This window comes from Scyliorhinus canicula, chromosome 1 (genome assembly GCF_902713615.1).
Source record: "Scyliorhinus canicula chromosome 1, sScyCan1.1, whole genome shotgun sequence".
Classification (NCBI taxonomy): Eukaryota; Metazoa; Chordata; class Chondrichthyes; order Carcharhiniformes; family Scyliorhinidae; genus Scyliorhinus; species Scyliorhinus canicula.
This window is the reverse complement of record NC_052146.1, coordinates 127,667,787-127,681,317: the sequence shown is the minus strand read 5'-3', so window position 1 is coordinate 127,681,317 and position 13,531 is coordinate 127,667,787. Positions and strand designations below refer to the sequence as shown.

The following is a 13,531-nucleotide window of genomic DNA, read 5'->3' as shown; positions in this document are numbered from 1 at the left end:
GACATTTTAAGATCACGGTTTATAATTTCTGGTTATGATTTACAATTGCGCAATTTCAGGTCATATTCACCTCGAAGACGACCCAGCCCAAGACGAAGGTCTCCTCCTCGAAGGAGGAGTCCACCAAGGCGCCCACCACCACCACCACCTCCATCTAGGCATAGAAGGAGTAGATCACCTATTAGAAGGTAAACATTTAATTTCAAACCTTTGAAAGAATATTGTAAATATTCATATTTATTCCTCATTCACAGAAGATAACTTTTAAACATTTACTTGCAGATCAGATGAATGTGTTCAATATACTTAAAGTTCACATCTTTAATGATTTCGAGAAAGAGAATGTGAAATGAATATTTGGAAAGCGCTGTGGAGATCGACACTTTTAAGAATACTTGCACTATGCAAATGAGTGCTGTTATGATAGAAGCTATCAACAGTCTCAATTTCTTTTTTAATTTCCCAGTTAAGTGGCAAGCCCTCTGTCCCCAACCGCTGTCTTCAGGCACCTCTGCCACCATCCCCGACCTGTTATTTTCGGGGCCTTCCGGTGACCAGGCAGCAGGGGCGGAGCAGGCATCTGCACCACTGCCTCCCAATGGCCCGGGACGCCGGGAGGAGGCTGTTGAGCTCCTGCCTGTCGATGATCCCAGTGGCGGGATCAAGGCAGGCCCTGGCTTGGTCGGTGGGCCCGTGTTGTCCGCCGCACAGTGTGGTGGAGGATTCAGGCCTGGAGGGCAACTGTCCGAAGGCTGTCAGCCGCCCAGTGTCGGGAGCGGAGGGTGCTCATGAGGCTCTCTGCAGTGGGATGCAGGGCTCGCTCGTGCCCGACACTGTGTCGCCCCTCATCCCCTCTGGAAGACTCCCGTTATCTGGCACGTCATAATTGAAGATTCTTTGTTTTTCTGCCTCTGTTAGATCAGGCAGTGTCCTATTGGGCTCTCTCCCTCCTTTCCCCTCTCTCCCCACCACACCTCCTTCCTTTTCCTTCTGTTGGTACAGAGGCGAAGGTATGTGGTCTCCAGTGCACTGTTTAGTGCTTGTACCATTTGTTTTTGTACAACTGTGTTGTGAACTGTTTCAATAATCAGTATCCTACCCCCCCCCCCCCCCCCCCCCGTACATTGGTACTGAGGGTTTCTGCAACACTAAATTAGTGTTTGGCCTTGTATATATTTTTTTTACTGTTTTACCCTGCACAACTTTGGGGGTTGTGGGGATGAGACCCACGTAGACACAGGGGGAATGTGCAAACTCCACACGGATGGTGACCTGGGGTTATTCCCGGGTCTGCAGTGTCATGAGGCAGCCGTGCTAGCCACTGTGCCACCTATAATTTAAATCTCTTAGATTTTCAATTTCTTCTGGTGTACCCTAGCATCCTATGTCATAAATATCTCTGTCATACTTTAAAATTGCTGTTTTGACGTTGTGACAATGGAGTCTACTTTTTGGAGTTCACAGTAGTCTTCACATTCTGCAAATCTGTTTCAACTTTGACCAAAACAGCTATTCTCCTGTTCAAATTCCAAAAAGTTGGTGATTCAAGTAATTTTCGAGAAGACATTGCTTGTCATGTTCTGCCTGTAAAGTAGGGCATTTCTATGGCATTATTCTCTAGTAGAAATTGATAATTGAAATAGCACAGATTTACTGATAATTTGTACTTCACTCATCCACAACCTCTGAGAGAAAGACTGGTCTTGAATAAGGCCAGGAGTCCTGATGAGACCTTGTAAGGGGTGGAGTCCCCTGACTGCCTTGAACATGGCCAGTGATGTGGAAGAAGCTTGGCATGGGGTGTGGGTGCTTCCAGGCCTTGAGTTCCTGTCTTCAGTTGGTCAAATGGCCGGGGGGAGTAACTTGGGATGGGCTCGAATCTGTAGTGCTGTAGATCCTAAGTGGAAAAAACGATTTTTGGTAGTTAATTTTTTTGTCTTAAAAGGTCTTGAAACTCATGTTCTCATACAGGCCATTTTTCCAATTATTCCAAAGTCAATTTGTTAGAGTTAACGTCTATTGATTTTAATGAATGAAGTTGTCCTGAAAATGAAGCAATGTTAGTATAAATTATCCTCTGGGACCTCAGGCGAGCACTATTTGTACTGGTCCCCACAAATGGGGACCAGCCAGAATGTCAGCTTCGGGGTCTCCAAGGGGATCGGAGGCCCCCAGCTGCATGCCCTTTGGGCAGGGTGATGTCCTGGCACTGCCAGGCTAGCATTGTTTACGTTCGTGGGATCGGGCCAGGGTTGCCCGCTGTGGGCGTTGGGAGGGGGTGGGGGTTGTTGCCTTCGGGCTGGGGGGTGGTGGAGGCAGAGGATTCTTTAGGACAGCATAGTGGTTAGCACTGCTGCCTCACAGCTCCAGGGACCCGGGTTCAATTCTGGCCTCGGGTGACTGGAGTTTGCACTTTCTCCCTATGTGTGTGGGTTTCCTCCGAGTGCTCCGGTTTCCTCCCACAGTCCAAAGATGTGCAGGTTAGGTGAATTGGCCATGCTAAATTTTCCCTTAGTTTCCAAAAGGGTAGGTGGGGTTACTGGGTTGTGGAGGTGAGGGCTTAAGTTGGGTGTTCTTTCCAAGGGCCGGTGCATACCCGATGGGCCAAATGGCCGCCAGCATGTAAATTCTATGATTATTAATATGTTGATTGCTCTCCGAATTTCTGTCCAACCAATAGGGGGTGGAGGCAGGCAGTCGTACAATAATATAAAACAACTTCTGCAGTATGTTTCAACTTCATTTCCGCAGGCGCCGATCTCCCTCAATTTCCTCCTCGGGCAGTAGTTCCTCTTCCTCTTCCAGATCAAGGTCGCCTCCAAAGAAGACAAAACGCATATCAATCAGTCCACCACGAAAACCTCGCCGATCTTCTCCATCCCCTGCCACTCCACCCAGGAGGCGACATAGGTCACCTGTGTCTACAACAAGTCCAATTCATAAGGGACCACGATTGTCATCGCCTCCACATATGAATCGGTCAAGGAAAGGTTACACTTCTGTTTCTCCTCCTAGACCAGGTAAAATTTATTTGGCATTTTAAGAAATTAGAACACCTGTTTTCTAGATTTAAATAAAATTATTTTCTCTGAAGTAGTGGATTGGTTAATCCGATTTGAAAGGCCGGTTCTTTTCACATTTATAAGAGTGCACAACTTGAAATTCAACCCTGATGATCAGTTGGATTATTTTATTTTAGATAATAGTTTCAATCTATTACTAGTACATTTTGTACCACATCTTACTTTTTACCTAGTCCACTTTGGTAGCAAAGGTCATCCAAACTGTCCTTTTAAAAATAAGATGCAGGTAACATTTTGTAATCATTTTCAGGTGCTCTGATTAATCTAAATACTATTTAGACTATTTAAATTATTTTGTTACAGCACCAAAACGGAAAGGGAGCGTGAAGCATGATTCTGTTTCGCCCCCTCCTAAACCAAGAAGATCAGAACCGTCAGACTCTGGTAAGTATTGCGGATGAGGAGTGATCAAATTACTGTCGGCTGACTTGTATCAAACAGTATGATATGTGATTCTGGGTGCTATATTAAGTGCAAATAATGTGACCCTAAGTCCCCCTTCAACTGCAGCTGTAATTTGATCCCAATGTTAACTCATTTAGTGTTGAGGAGGATGAAGTTTATTGCTCTGTTTTTGTTCAAAATGCCATTTTCTTCCTATAATTCTGTTCTGTTCTTGGTCAGTCTTCGATTGGACCAAATGGTTTATAACGTTGGCATCCTACTGATCCTGGACCTCTGGCCCAATATTTTTTCCATTGCAAAGAGTGCATATTTCTCATCTTCTGTTTATGTTGTTTCATCAGATTTGTTGAAACCTCATTCACATTGTTTGTCACCTCCAGGCTCTTCAGTGCTCACCTGGTTAACCTCCCATCCTCTGCAAACTTCAGTTCACCCCAAACCTTGTTGCCAGCATTCTGCCCAGTTTACCGATTAATCTTGTTATCCTATAGTGCCTCTAATTTAAAGTTCTTGTCATTATGTTTAAATCCTTTCATTCCTTGCCCCTCCCTGTTCCTAACGTCCAGTCCCATAGACCTCACCAACATATATTCTGTTCTGCCCTATACCAAATTCACCCACCATTGACAACAATAGCTTTAGCTATTTACGCTTTGCATTTTACAATTCCCCTCTGAAACCCTCTACTTTCTCTCACCTTTTTGTAGCCTTCTTTCATTTTTTTTTTGATCAAGCCATTGTCCTTCCTTCCAAGTGGCTCTTTCTTTGGCTTGGCATTGCATCCATTTTTTAAATTTTGTGTTTTGTGATGCATTTCTTTGCTGGAAGGGTTTCAAAAAATTCTTAATATAGGTGGGTCTAGCAAAAAGCTATATGTATTGCCCTTTGAGAGGATGCTGGGGTCCTCTATTCAACAGCTGCAGTCCAAATGGCTAAGTTGCACTCTTAGTGCTGTTAGGAAAGTTCTGTGACTTCAGTCTTGTGACAATTAAGGAACAAGAATCTCTGTTCAAGTGACTTGGGGAGTGGGGGCTGAATCTGGAGGTGATGGTGGGTTTGTTGTCCTTTTCCTCCTTTTGGTGGAAATTGTGGGTTTGGGATGTGCTGCCAAAGAAGCCAAGCCATGAGTATTTGCTGCAGTGCATCATGTTGATAGTACATAATGCAGCCAGAATATGCTACTGGTAGGGAGAGTCGATGTATGGTGCCAATAAAGTGGACTGTTTGGGCTTGAATAGTATTCATACAAGCGCTTCACCCATCCAGACAAGGGAAAATGTTTGGTCATAATCCCGATTCACATTTTAAACCGTATAAAGGCTTTAACTAGTGAGCAATTGAGCCACTCAGCATTAAATATCAACCTCTGGTAACCATAGCATTTATTCGACTGTTCAACTTTGATTCTGGTTATTCATGGCATCAGGAGGTTAAAGTGGCTTATGTCTTCAACTGTCATGGGGAGGTGGTTAGTCTCTCTTGCTGGGGATGCTCATTGCCTGACACTTGTGTGGCATGATTGCTACTTCATAATGTAGCCTGCTACATTTGAATCATAGAAAAATATGTGCATGGACTTCTTCCTCACCAGAGAAATTATGACTGGACCTGAAAGGTCCATTAGCATCCTTTGAGCCAAAGTGCAGCTAATATTTATTTTAATGCTCACAGCCTAGTTTGTCAAGTTGCAGCATGTGCTTCCAAATTGAAAACAGTTATTAGAATGTTTTATTGTTGCAGAAGATGATAAAGGGGGCAAAGCTGCAGGCGTGGAATCAGTGCAGCAGAGACGCCAGTATCGCAAACAGAACCAGCAGACCTCTTCAGGTGGGACTCTTGACAGTTTTTAAATCGTTTTGCGTTTATGTTTATAGAGGTGACACTTGACCTACTACATTAAATGTTTGAAGATTTAAATTAATTTTTGACAACAGATAATACCTTTGTACTAGAAAGGGAACAAATTCACTGCAAGACTGTAATGAAGATTTAGTATTTGCATTTGTTATCTACAATTGTTGTGGAATCCCTGTCAACAAGAATATTCGCAAGATTAATTTAAAATTCCCACTGAAGTTAGATTTAGAGACTGCTAATTCTGTTGGCCACTCGTGGATTCCTCCATTATGGCAAATAATTGAATTTCCGCTGCAGTTCGGACCTTGAATAATTAATGCATGAGTATTCCAAAGTGTTATGCAGAGTTATCTTGCTGTCATCATAGAAAGCAAACTGAAGCAACAAAAGTAAGTGGAATATTAACTGAGTGTTCAGCTTTGACCAGGTCCATATATTTGTCATCAGGAGTTTAAATCAACCTTGGTGTGAAGCTTTGGAAAAGGAATGAGGAGTTTAAATCAACCTTTGTGTGAAGCTTCAGAAAAGGAATGAATGATCAAATAAAAGAAGTGAAGCAAAGTATCTTGCTTTGGAAAAGGGTGTAAAGTACAATGACTAATAGATAATTAAATAATTCTGTAATTGTTATCGTTTTTGTAGTGAATTTCAATTATCTTATCGTGTAGGATCCTACAAGGTTTTATTTCCAGTAGGCAGTATGGAATAAGATGTCTACTAAGCTATTTTCAGTGCATCCAGTATTCCCAATTGTGATGGTTTCCCCAACCAATTCCCTAAAAAGGGGTAAACTTGAACTTTAATTGGATACTAAAGCAAGTAATAGAACTGGATTAGATATGTATGTGCAGCTAAAAACTGTGGAACAACAGTTATTATTTGTAAGACACCAAGTAAATTCTGGATGCAATAATTGTACTTGGCGTTCATTTAGCTCATATGATATTTCCTATGTTGCTTGTTACCATTTTTATCACTAATCTGACAGTGAGAAAGGAACTGGGAGGGGAAAAGAAATACTAATATTTCTCAATACTCAGTAAGAGTTGTGACTGCCAGAAACTGGACTAATTTCTGACAATTGGAAAGTTGAGGCAAAGGCACAAGGGATAAGTATGGAACTATGCACTTTATATGATGTGACACATTCAAATTGCCAGAATTATTTGGTTCATAATTTATATATTTTAGATTATCACTCTTGATTTTAGGAATTAAAGTTATAAGTTCATAAGCCATAGGAGCAGAATTAAACCATTCGGCTCATCAAGTCTGCTCCACCATTCTATGATGGCTGATATGTTCCTCATCTGTTATCTACAATGTGGAGATTCCGGCGTTGGACTGGGGTGAGCACAGTAAGAAGTCTTGCAACACCAGGTTAAAGTCCAACATGTTTGTTTCAAACACTAGCTTTTGGAGCACTGCTCCTTCCTCATGTCCTTCACCTGAGGAGGGAGCAGTGCTCCGAAAGCTAGTGTTTGAAACAAACATGTTGGACTTTAACCTGGTGTTGTAAGACTTCTTACTCTATGCTACAGACCAAGAGCTTGATTGCAAAATCAACCAGAGCATCTCCTCCATAGAACACATTTTGGCAATTTAACCTCCCGAGCCTAACACCCTCAATGTGATCATGGCTGATCCCCTAAACTCTACTGTCCTGCCTGTTCTCCATAACACTTCAACCCATTACCAATTAAAAATCTGTCTAACTCCTCCTTAAATTGACTCACTGTACCTCCATTGCAGAATGCATCCACTGCATTCTGGGGTAGCGAATTCCACAGATGCACAACCCTTTGGGAGAAGTAGTTTCTCCTCAAATCTGTTTTAAATTTGCTTACTCTTATTCTAAGATTATGACCTCTCATTTTAGAATGCCCCACAAGAGGAAGCATCAGCTCCACCTCTACTTTATCCTTGCCCTTTAGCCTTTCGTATACCTCGATTTGATTTCCCTTCATTCTTCTAAACTCGAGAGTATAGGCCTAAACTGTTCAATATAGTGAACCTCCTCTGAACTACCTCCAATGCCACTACATCTTTCTTCAAATAAGAGGACCAAAACTGTGCACAATACTTCAGGTGCGTTCTTACCAATGCCTTGTGTAGTTGAAACAACACTTTACTTTTGTACTCAATTCATTTAGCTATAAATGCCAACATTCCATTTGCTTTCCTTGCTATCTGCTGCATCTGCATGCATGTTTTCTATGACTCGTGCATGAGGACACCCAGATCCCTCTGCATCGGAGCACCCCAAAGTCTTCTTCCATTTAGATAATAATTGTCTTTAATTTTTTCGACCAAAATGCATGCCTTCGCACTTAGCCACGTTAAACTCCATCTGTCACATTTTGGCCCACTCTACTAAGCTATCTACATCCATTTGTAAGATTCTTATTTCCTCATTGCAACTTACTGTCCCACCTATTTTTGTGCCATCTTCAAATTTGGCAATAGAACTTTCTATCACTGTATCTAAGTCATTAATTTAGATTGTAAATAGCTGGGGCCCAAGGACCGAACCCTGTGGCGCCCCACTAGTTACATCTTGCCATCCAGTAAAAGACCCATTTATCCCGATTCTCTGTCTCCTGTTCGTCGGCCAGTCTTCTATCCAAGCTAAAAGTTACCCCTATTCCCATGTGATCTCACCTTGTGAATTAATATTCTGTGTGGCACCTTATCAAAAGCCTTCTGGGAGTCCAGATATACTACATCTACAGGATCCCCATTATCCACTTTGCTTTTTACATCTTCAAAGAACTCGAGCAAGTTGGTCAAACATGATTTGTCCTTCATAAAACCAAGCTGACTCTGATGGATAGCGCTTTGGCTTTCCAAATGTCATGATATTACATCCTTGATAATTGATTCCAACAATTTTCGAACAGCAGATATTAAAATAACTGGTCTGTAATTTCCCATATTCTGCCTCCCTCCCATTTTAAATAAGGGCGTTATGTTAGCATTTTACCAATCCACTGGAACCTCTCCCTTGTCCAGGGAATTTTGGATTACTATAACCAATGGATCCACTATCTTTGCTGCCACTTTAACACCCTAGGATGCAGGCCATCAGGCCCTGGGGACTTGTCTGCCCTCAATCCCAAGAGTTTATTGAGTACTGTTTCCCTATTGATGCCAATTGTTCCAAGTTCCACCCTGTCTATTACCTCTGAATTGCCCATTCCTATAGGAATGGCTCTAGTGTCCTCCACTCTGAAAACTGAGGCAAAGTATTGATTTAGCATCTCTGCCATTTCTGTGTTCCCCACAATTAACTCAGTAGTTTCATCTTCCAAGGGACCAACATTCATCTTAGCGACTCTCTTCCCTTTAATGTACCAGTAAAAGCTTTTGCTATCCTTTTTGATATTCTGTGCTAGTTTCTTTCCCATAATTTAGCTCTTATTACTTCTTTTAGCATCCCTTTGTTTATGTTGGAAAGTTTCCCAATCTTCCAGCCTGCCACTGGTCTTTGCAATATGGTATAATTTAGTTTTTGTCTTCATAATATTTTTTTTAACAAGCATTTTATTAAGACAGTTATGGTTTTCTAACAGTAAAGGATACAAATGTAAACATAGTTCAGTGCGTAAGACATCCCTCCTCCCACTATTCCCGCCTAATCTAAGCCTAACCTTATTGAGTCTGCTGACAGTTTAGTTTTCTCCAAAGAAGTTGATAAACGGCTGCCACCTCCGAACGAACCCTAACGTTGATCCTCTCAGGGTGAATTTAATTTTCTCAAGTCTGAGAAACCCAGCCATGTCACTAACCCATACACGAGATTTTGGGGCTTCGAGTCCATCCACGCTAGTAATATCCGTCTCCGGGCTACCAAGGAGGCAAAGGCCAAAGCGTCAGCCTCTCTTGCCCCCTGGAATCCCGGGTCTTCCAACACTCCAAAGATCGCCACCTCTGGGCTCGGCTACACCCTCATTTTTAGTACCGTGGGCATGACATCCGCAAATCCCTGCCAGAATCCCCTAGGCTTCGGGCATGCCCAAAACATGTGGACATGGTTTGCAGGACCTTCTGCACACCTCATACACCTGTCCTCTACCCCAAAGAACCTGCTCATCCGGGCCACTGTCATGTAAGCCCGGTGAACCACCTTGAATTGTATTGGTTGATCCTGGCAAATGATGAGGACTTGTTGATTCTGCTCAGAGCATCCTCCCACAGGCCTGCCTCTGACTCCTTACCCAGCTCATCTACCCATTTACGTTTTATCTCTCCTATTTGGCTTTCCTCTCACTCCATAAGTTCTTTATAGATTTCCGATACCTTACCCTCCCCCACCCCCGTTCCAGAAACTACCTTGCCATGTGTCCCCTGAGGCGGTAGAAGGGGAAAGGTTGAAACCTGCCTTTGCACAAAATCCCTCACCTGCAGATACCGAAACCCATTCCCTCCTGGCAATTCAAGCCCCTCCTCCAAATCCTCCAAGCAGGGAAAGCTCCCATTAATAAATTTATTCCCCAGCCTCTCAATCCCTGCTCTCTGCCATGTCCGGATCCCCCTATCCAACCTCCCCGGGACAAACCGGTGATTACTACAAATTGGAGCCCACACCGACGTTCTGTCCACTCCCATATGCTTCACTGCCCCCAAACTCCGAGGGCTGCCACCAACACTGGGCTTGTGGAGTACCGGGCCAGTGTGAATGGCAAAGCAGCCATTACCAATGCCCCCACTACCCACTTTCTAATCATGGCAATATTTACTGCCCAGTCGTGGTTCCTAAAGTTCAGCAGTGCCAGTCCTGTCCCCGTCCGTCTGTCCTCTCTCTCTCTTTCCCCCCCCCCCACCAAACCCGGCTCCGCTCCAACAGTACTTTCTTTACTCGCGGTGGTTTCCCCACCCACAAAAACCCCAATATCACCCTATTCACCCACTTTAAAAAGGCCTTTGGTATAAAAATAGGGAGGCACTGGAAAACAAACAAAAATCTCGGGAGGACCGTCAGTTTTACGGTCTGTACCGTCCCCGCCAGTGACAACAGGAGTATGTCCCACCTCTGAAAGTCGTTCATTTGTGGGCCAGATTTAATTTATGTAGCTGCTCCCAACCCCGTGCAACCTGAATCCCCAAGTAGCACAAACTCTCTTTCCCCCCCCCCACTTTGGCCAACAATCTCTCCTTTGCAGATCACTTCTGGTCCACAATTCCATAAACTGGTGGGAGATTCTTCTTCTCTACCTTGCTAGTCTCCCAATTTTACCGATCAAATGCCTCATAAGTCAAGGAAAAATGTCCCAAAAGTCCACCACAAGCGGGAGCTACCAAATAAGCGACCTCTCACTCCATGGCCGCCACCAGAAGTCTTCTTAATAATATCCTTGACATTGTTGTTTAGCCATTGATGTCTTTTGCCCCTCTTACCACCTTTTTTCCTCTGGTATATATTTTAGTTGTGAAGAATTGAGTATCTCAAGCAACTGCCACTGCTCATCATTGTCCTATCTTTTAGCCTTGCTGCCCAGTCTATACTGGCTAAATCTGTCCTCAAGCCTATGTAATTTCCTTTGTTTAATTCCAGAATGCTAGTGTGGGACTCTTACTTTTTCACCGCCAGACGGAATCTTGAATTCTACCATACTATGGTCACTACTCCCTGTTGGATCCTTAACTATGATGTCATGAATTAATCCCACCTCCTTACAGAATACTAAATCAGGAGTAGCCTCCCCCCTGGTTGGTTCCCCAACATACTGTTCCAGGAAACAATCTCTAATGCAATGTTATAGCTACAGAGAACCTAATTTAAACTTGTAAACATCTAATATGAACATAAGCAAACAAGGCTGAGTTAATTACACTTCAAAGAATGGGTCATGTTTAATCAACACTGACTTCCAACATTAGAGTAGAAGGTAAGGAGAAACATCAACCACAGATGACCTATCTGTGAGCCTTTTGGTGGAGACATGACTTTTGCAATCATTGCAGGAAGGGCAGTTCAGAGAGGATTTTTGTTTTGGGAGTTTCAATGAAATTAATTTAAAAGCATTAAAATTCCAAGTCTTCAGATCTAACATGGGATTTTAAATGAGGGATACTTGGCTTAAAGGTCTCTTTGAGGACATCTCAGAGAATGCCAAGTTGTCATGGAGATGGTGTTGTTTGTGGAGATTATCTGGTTTCAATTCATTTGAGAGAAGGTAGCCTAGTACATTTATAGTTAGACCTGTAGTTTATGCAGCAAAAATACTAACTATAACATTCAGCACATGGAATGCAGGAGAAACCTGAACTCAGTTTGGGCAACACAGAAATTGAAAGATTTGTTTAACAAATTACAGGGGTTCTCAAGAGTCCTGAGGCAAAAAAAAGTAACCAGATTTGTTTGGAAGTATCGAGAAAGTAACCAGAACAAGGGCCTGAGACATCCACAGTCAAGAGATGCAAATTAATGTTATACCCCTGTAAATAGCTGAAACTGGGGAGAATTAAAATAGGTTCCAGAGGACTGTGGCATACTTTTGGGTGGTCCTTACAAAAGTAAATAATTTGTAGGGTATTGTAAAATATAAGAGAATTTTTGGAGGAAGTAAGGTCAACTTGATTGTAATCTGTATCACTAGGTTCTGCTTACTCCCTTTGTTTAATTTGTTCAAAGTTTTAAAAACATGCAATCTTGTGGTATAGTTCTATTGGTTAAATCATTGGGTGTGTAGATTTCTCTTTAAATGTTAATGGTCTCTAACAGGATCATAAAATTGTCATGTATATTTGGCCACGTAAGTGTCTGAAATGCTGAAGTAAATGATCTGAATATATTGTAAATGCACATCCAGACTGAAAATTTGGCACAGTGTGTTACATCACTCTGCAGTTTCCAAATGGGTAGGGACCTTTTTGAGTGTCAATCCTGTGCACTGTTAAAATGTACTATTAAAAAGACTTCCATTTATAAATGTTTTTTATTGGGTTTTTGAACAAGGTATAATTACCGTTATGTACACAGAATAAGAAACATATAATATATATATATTTAGAAGAGAAGGGCACACCCCAACATAAAGAGGCTCCCATTTATAAAGCACCTTTCACTACAACAGAACATTATAAAAACATTTAACATCCAATGAAATATTTCTGAGTGTGATGTAGGACATCCGGCAGACAATTTACACACAGCAAGTTCCTACAAACAACTGTGTGATGATGACCAGATTTATCCTTGCAATGTTTGAAGAACAAATATTGGCTGGAAAACTAGGGATAACTCCCCTGCCCATTGAAATAGTGCTGTGGGATCTTTTACATCCAATGGACAGATGGGTCTTCATTTTAACGTCTCATTCGAAAGATGGCACCTCAATGATGCAACACAATCAGTACTGCACTGGAGTGTAAGCTTTTGGTTTTTGTGTTTAAGTGCTGAAGTGGAACTTGAACATGCAACTTCTGATTTTGAAGCGAGTGTTATACTAGCTGAGCCATTGTTGATACCTGTTATAGACTTGACAGACCTTTGCTAAGTAAAGTAAGTTATGATGTGCTACACTTGTTTTGTGGTTCATCAGTACTAAATCAAACCTGTTTCCAGTGAAAGATATATATCCAGAAAAAGTGTCCCTGAGGCTACAATACCAGGTGATCTTGTTGCTTATTATTGGTGGAAGCCATTTGAAATGATAAATTTTGAGTGTGCAAGCAAATAAGTACATTAATATAATCTATTGTTTTTGCAGTGTGGTGTAAGATAGGCCGAGTTAATGCTGTTATTCCACAAAGCACTTTTAGTAAAACTATTGCAACAATCTGTTAGTCTGATTTAGAGTGAGTCTGCATTTAGTGAGTCAGACCATCAGTAAGCTCAGAGAAATAATTAGATGTATTCATATACAAATATTGGCTGGAACATTGCTTCATTTTTTGCACAACATTTGAGTGCAAGATTAATTTCCATTTATTCTGCAAATTTGTATTTTTACCCTATTAGGGCTGATGAATGTGCAGTTTAACGCTGATTCATTTTTTCATTTTAATTAGTTAAATGTTCCCTCTGCAGAGTCTGGATCTTCATCCTCATCTGAAGATGAAGCACCAAAACGGTCAAGTGCAAAGAATGGTGAAGTTCGAAGAAGGCGCCAACGTTCATTATCACGGAGTATGACCCCGCCTCCTGCAATGCGAAAACGGCACAAGGATTTTTCACCAAGGTA

At 42.0% G+C, this 13,531-nt stretch overlaps 1 protein-coding gene across 7 annotated transcripts in view; it reads left to right on the top strand.

Annotated features, from left to right (window-relative positions):
- Positions 1-13,531, top strand: part of srrm1 (serine/arginine repetitive matrix 1) — a 77,482-nt gene that overhangs the window by 50,034 nt on the left and 13,917 nt on the right. For 6 of the 7 annotated variants that reach the window (XM_038799634.1, XM_038799616.1, XM_038799651.1 and 3 more), the window contains 5 exons: positions 60-188; positions 2,752-3,020; positions 3,387-3,467; positions 5,229-5,315; positions 13,378-13,528. In XM_038799634.1, the coding sequence (XP_038655562.1) occupies positions 60-188; positions 2,752-3,020; positions 3,387-3,467; positions 5,229-5,315; positions 13,378-13,528 (717 nt within the window). The remainder of the gene's footprint in view (positions 1-59; positions 189-2,751; positions 3,021-3,386; positions 3,468-5,228; positions 5,316-13,377; positions 13,529-13,531) is intronic. The other variant, XM_038799625.1, reaches the window with a different exon arrangement.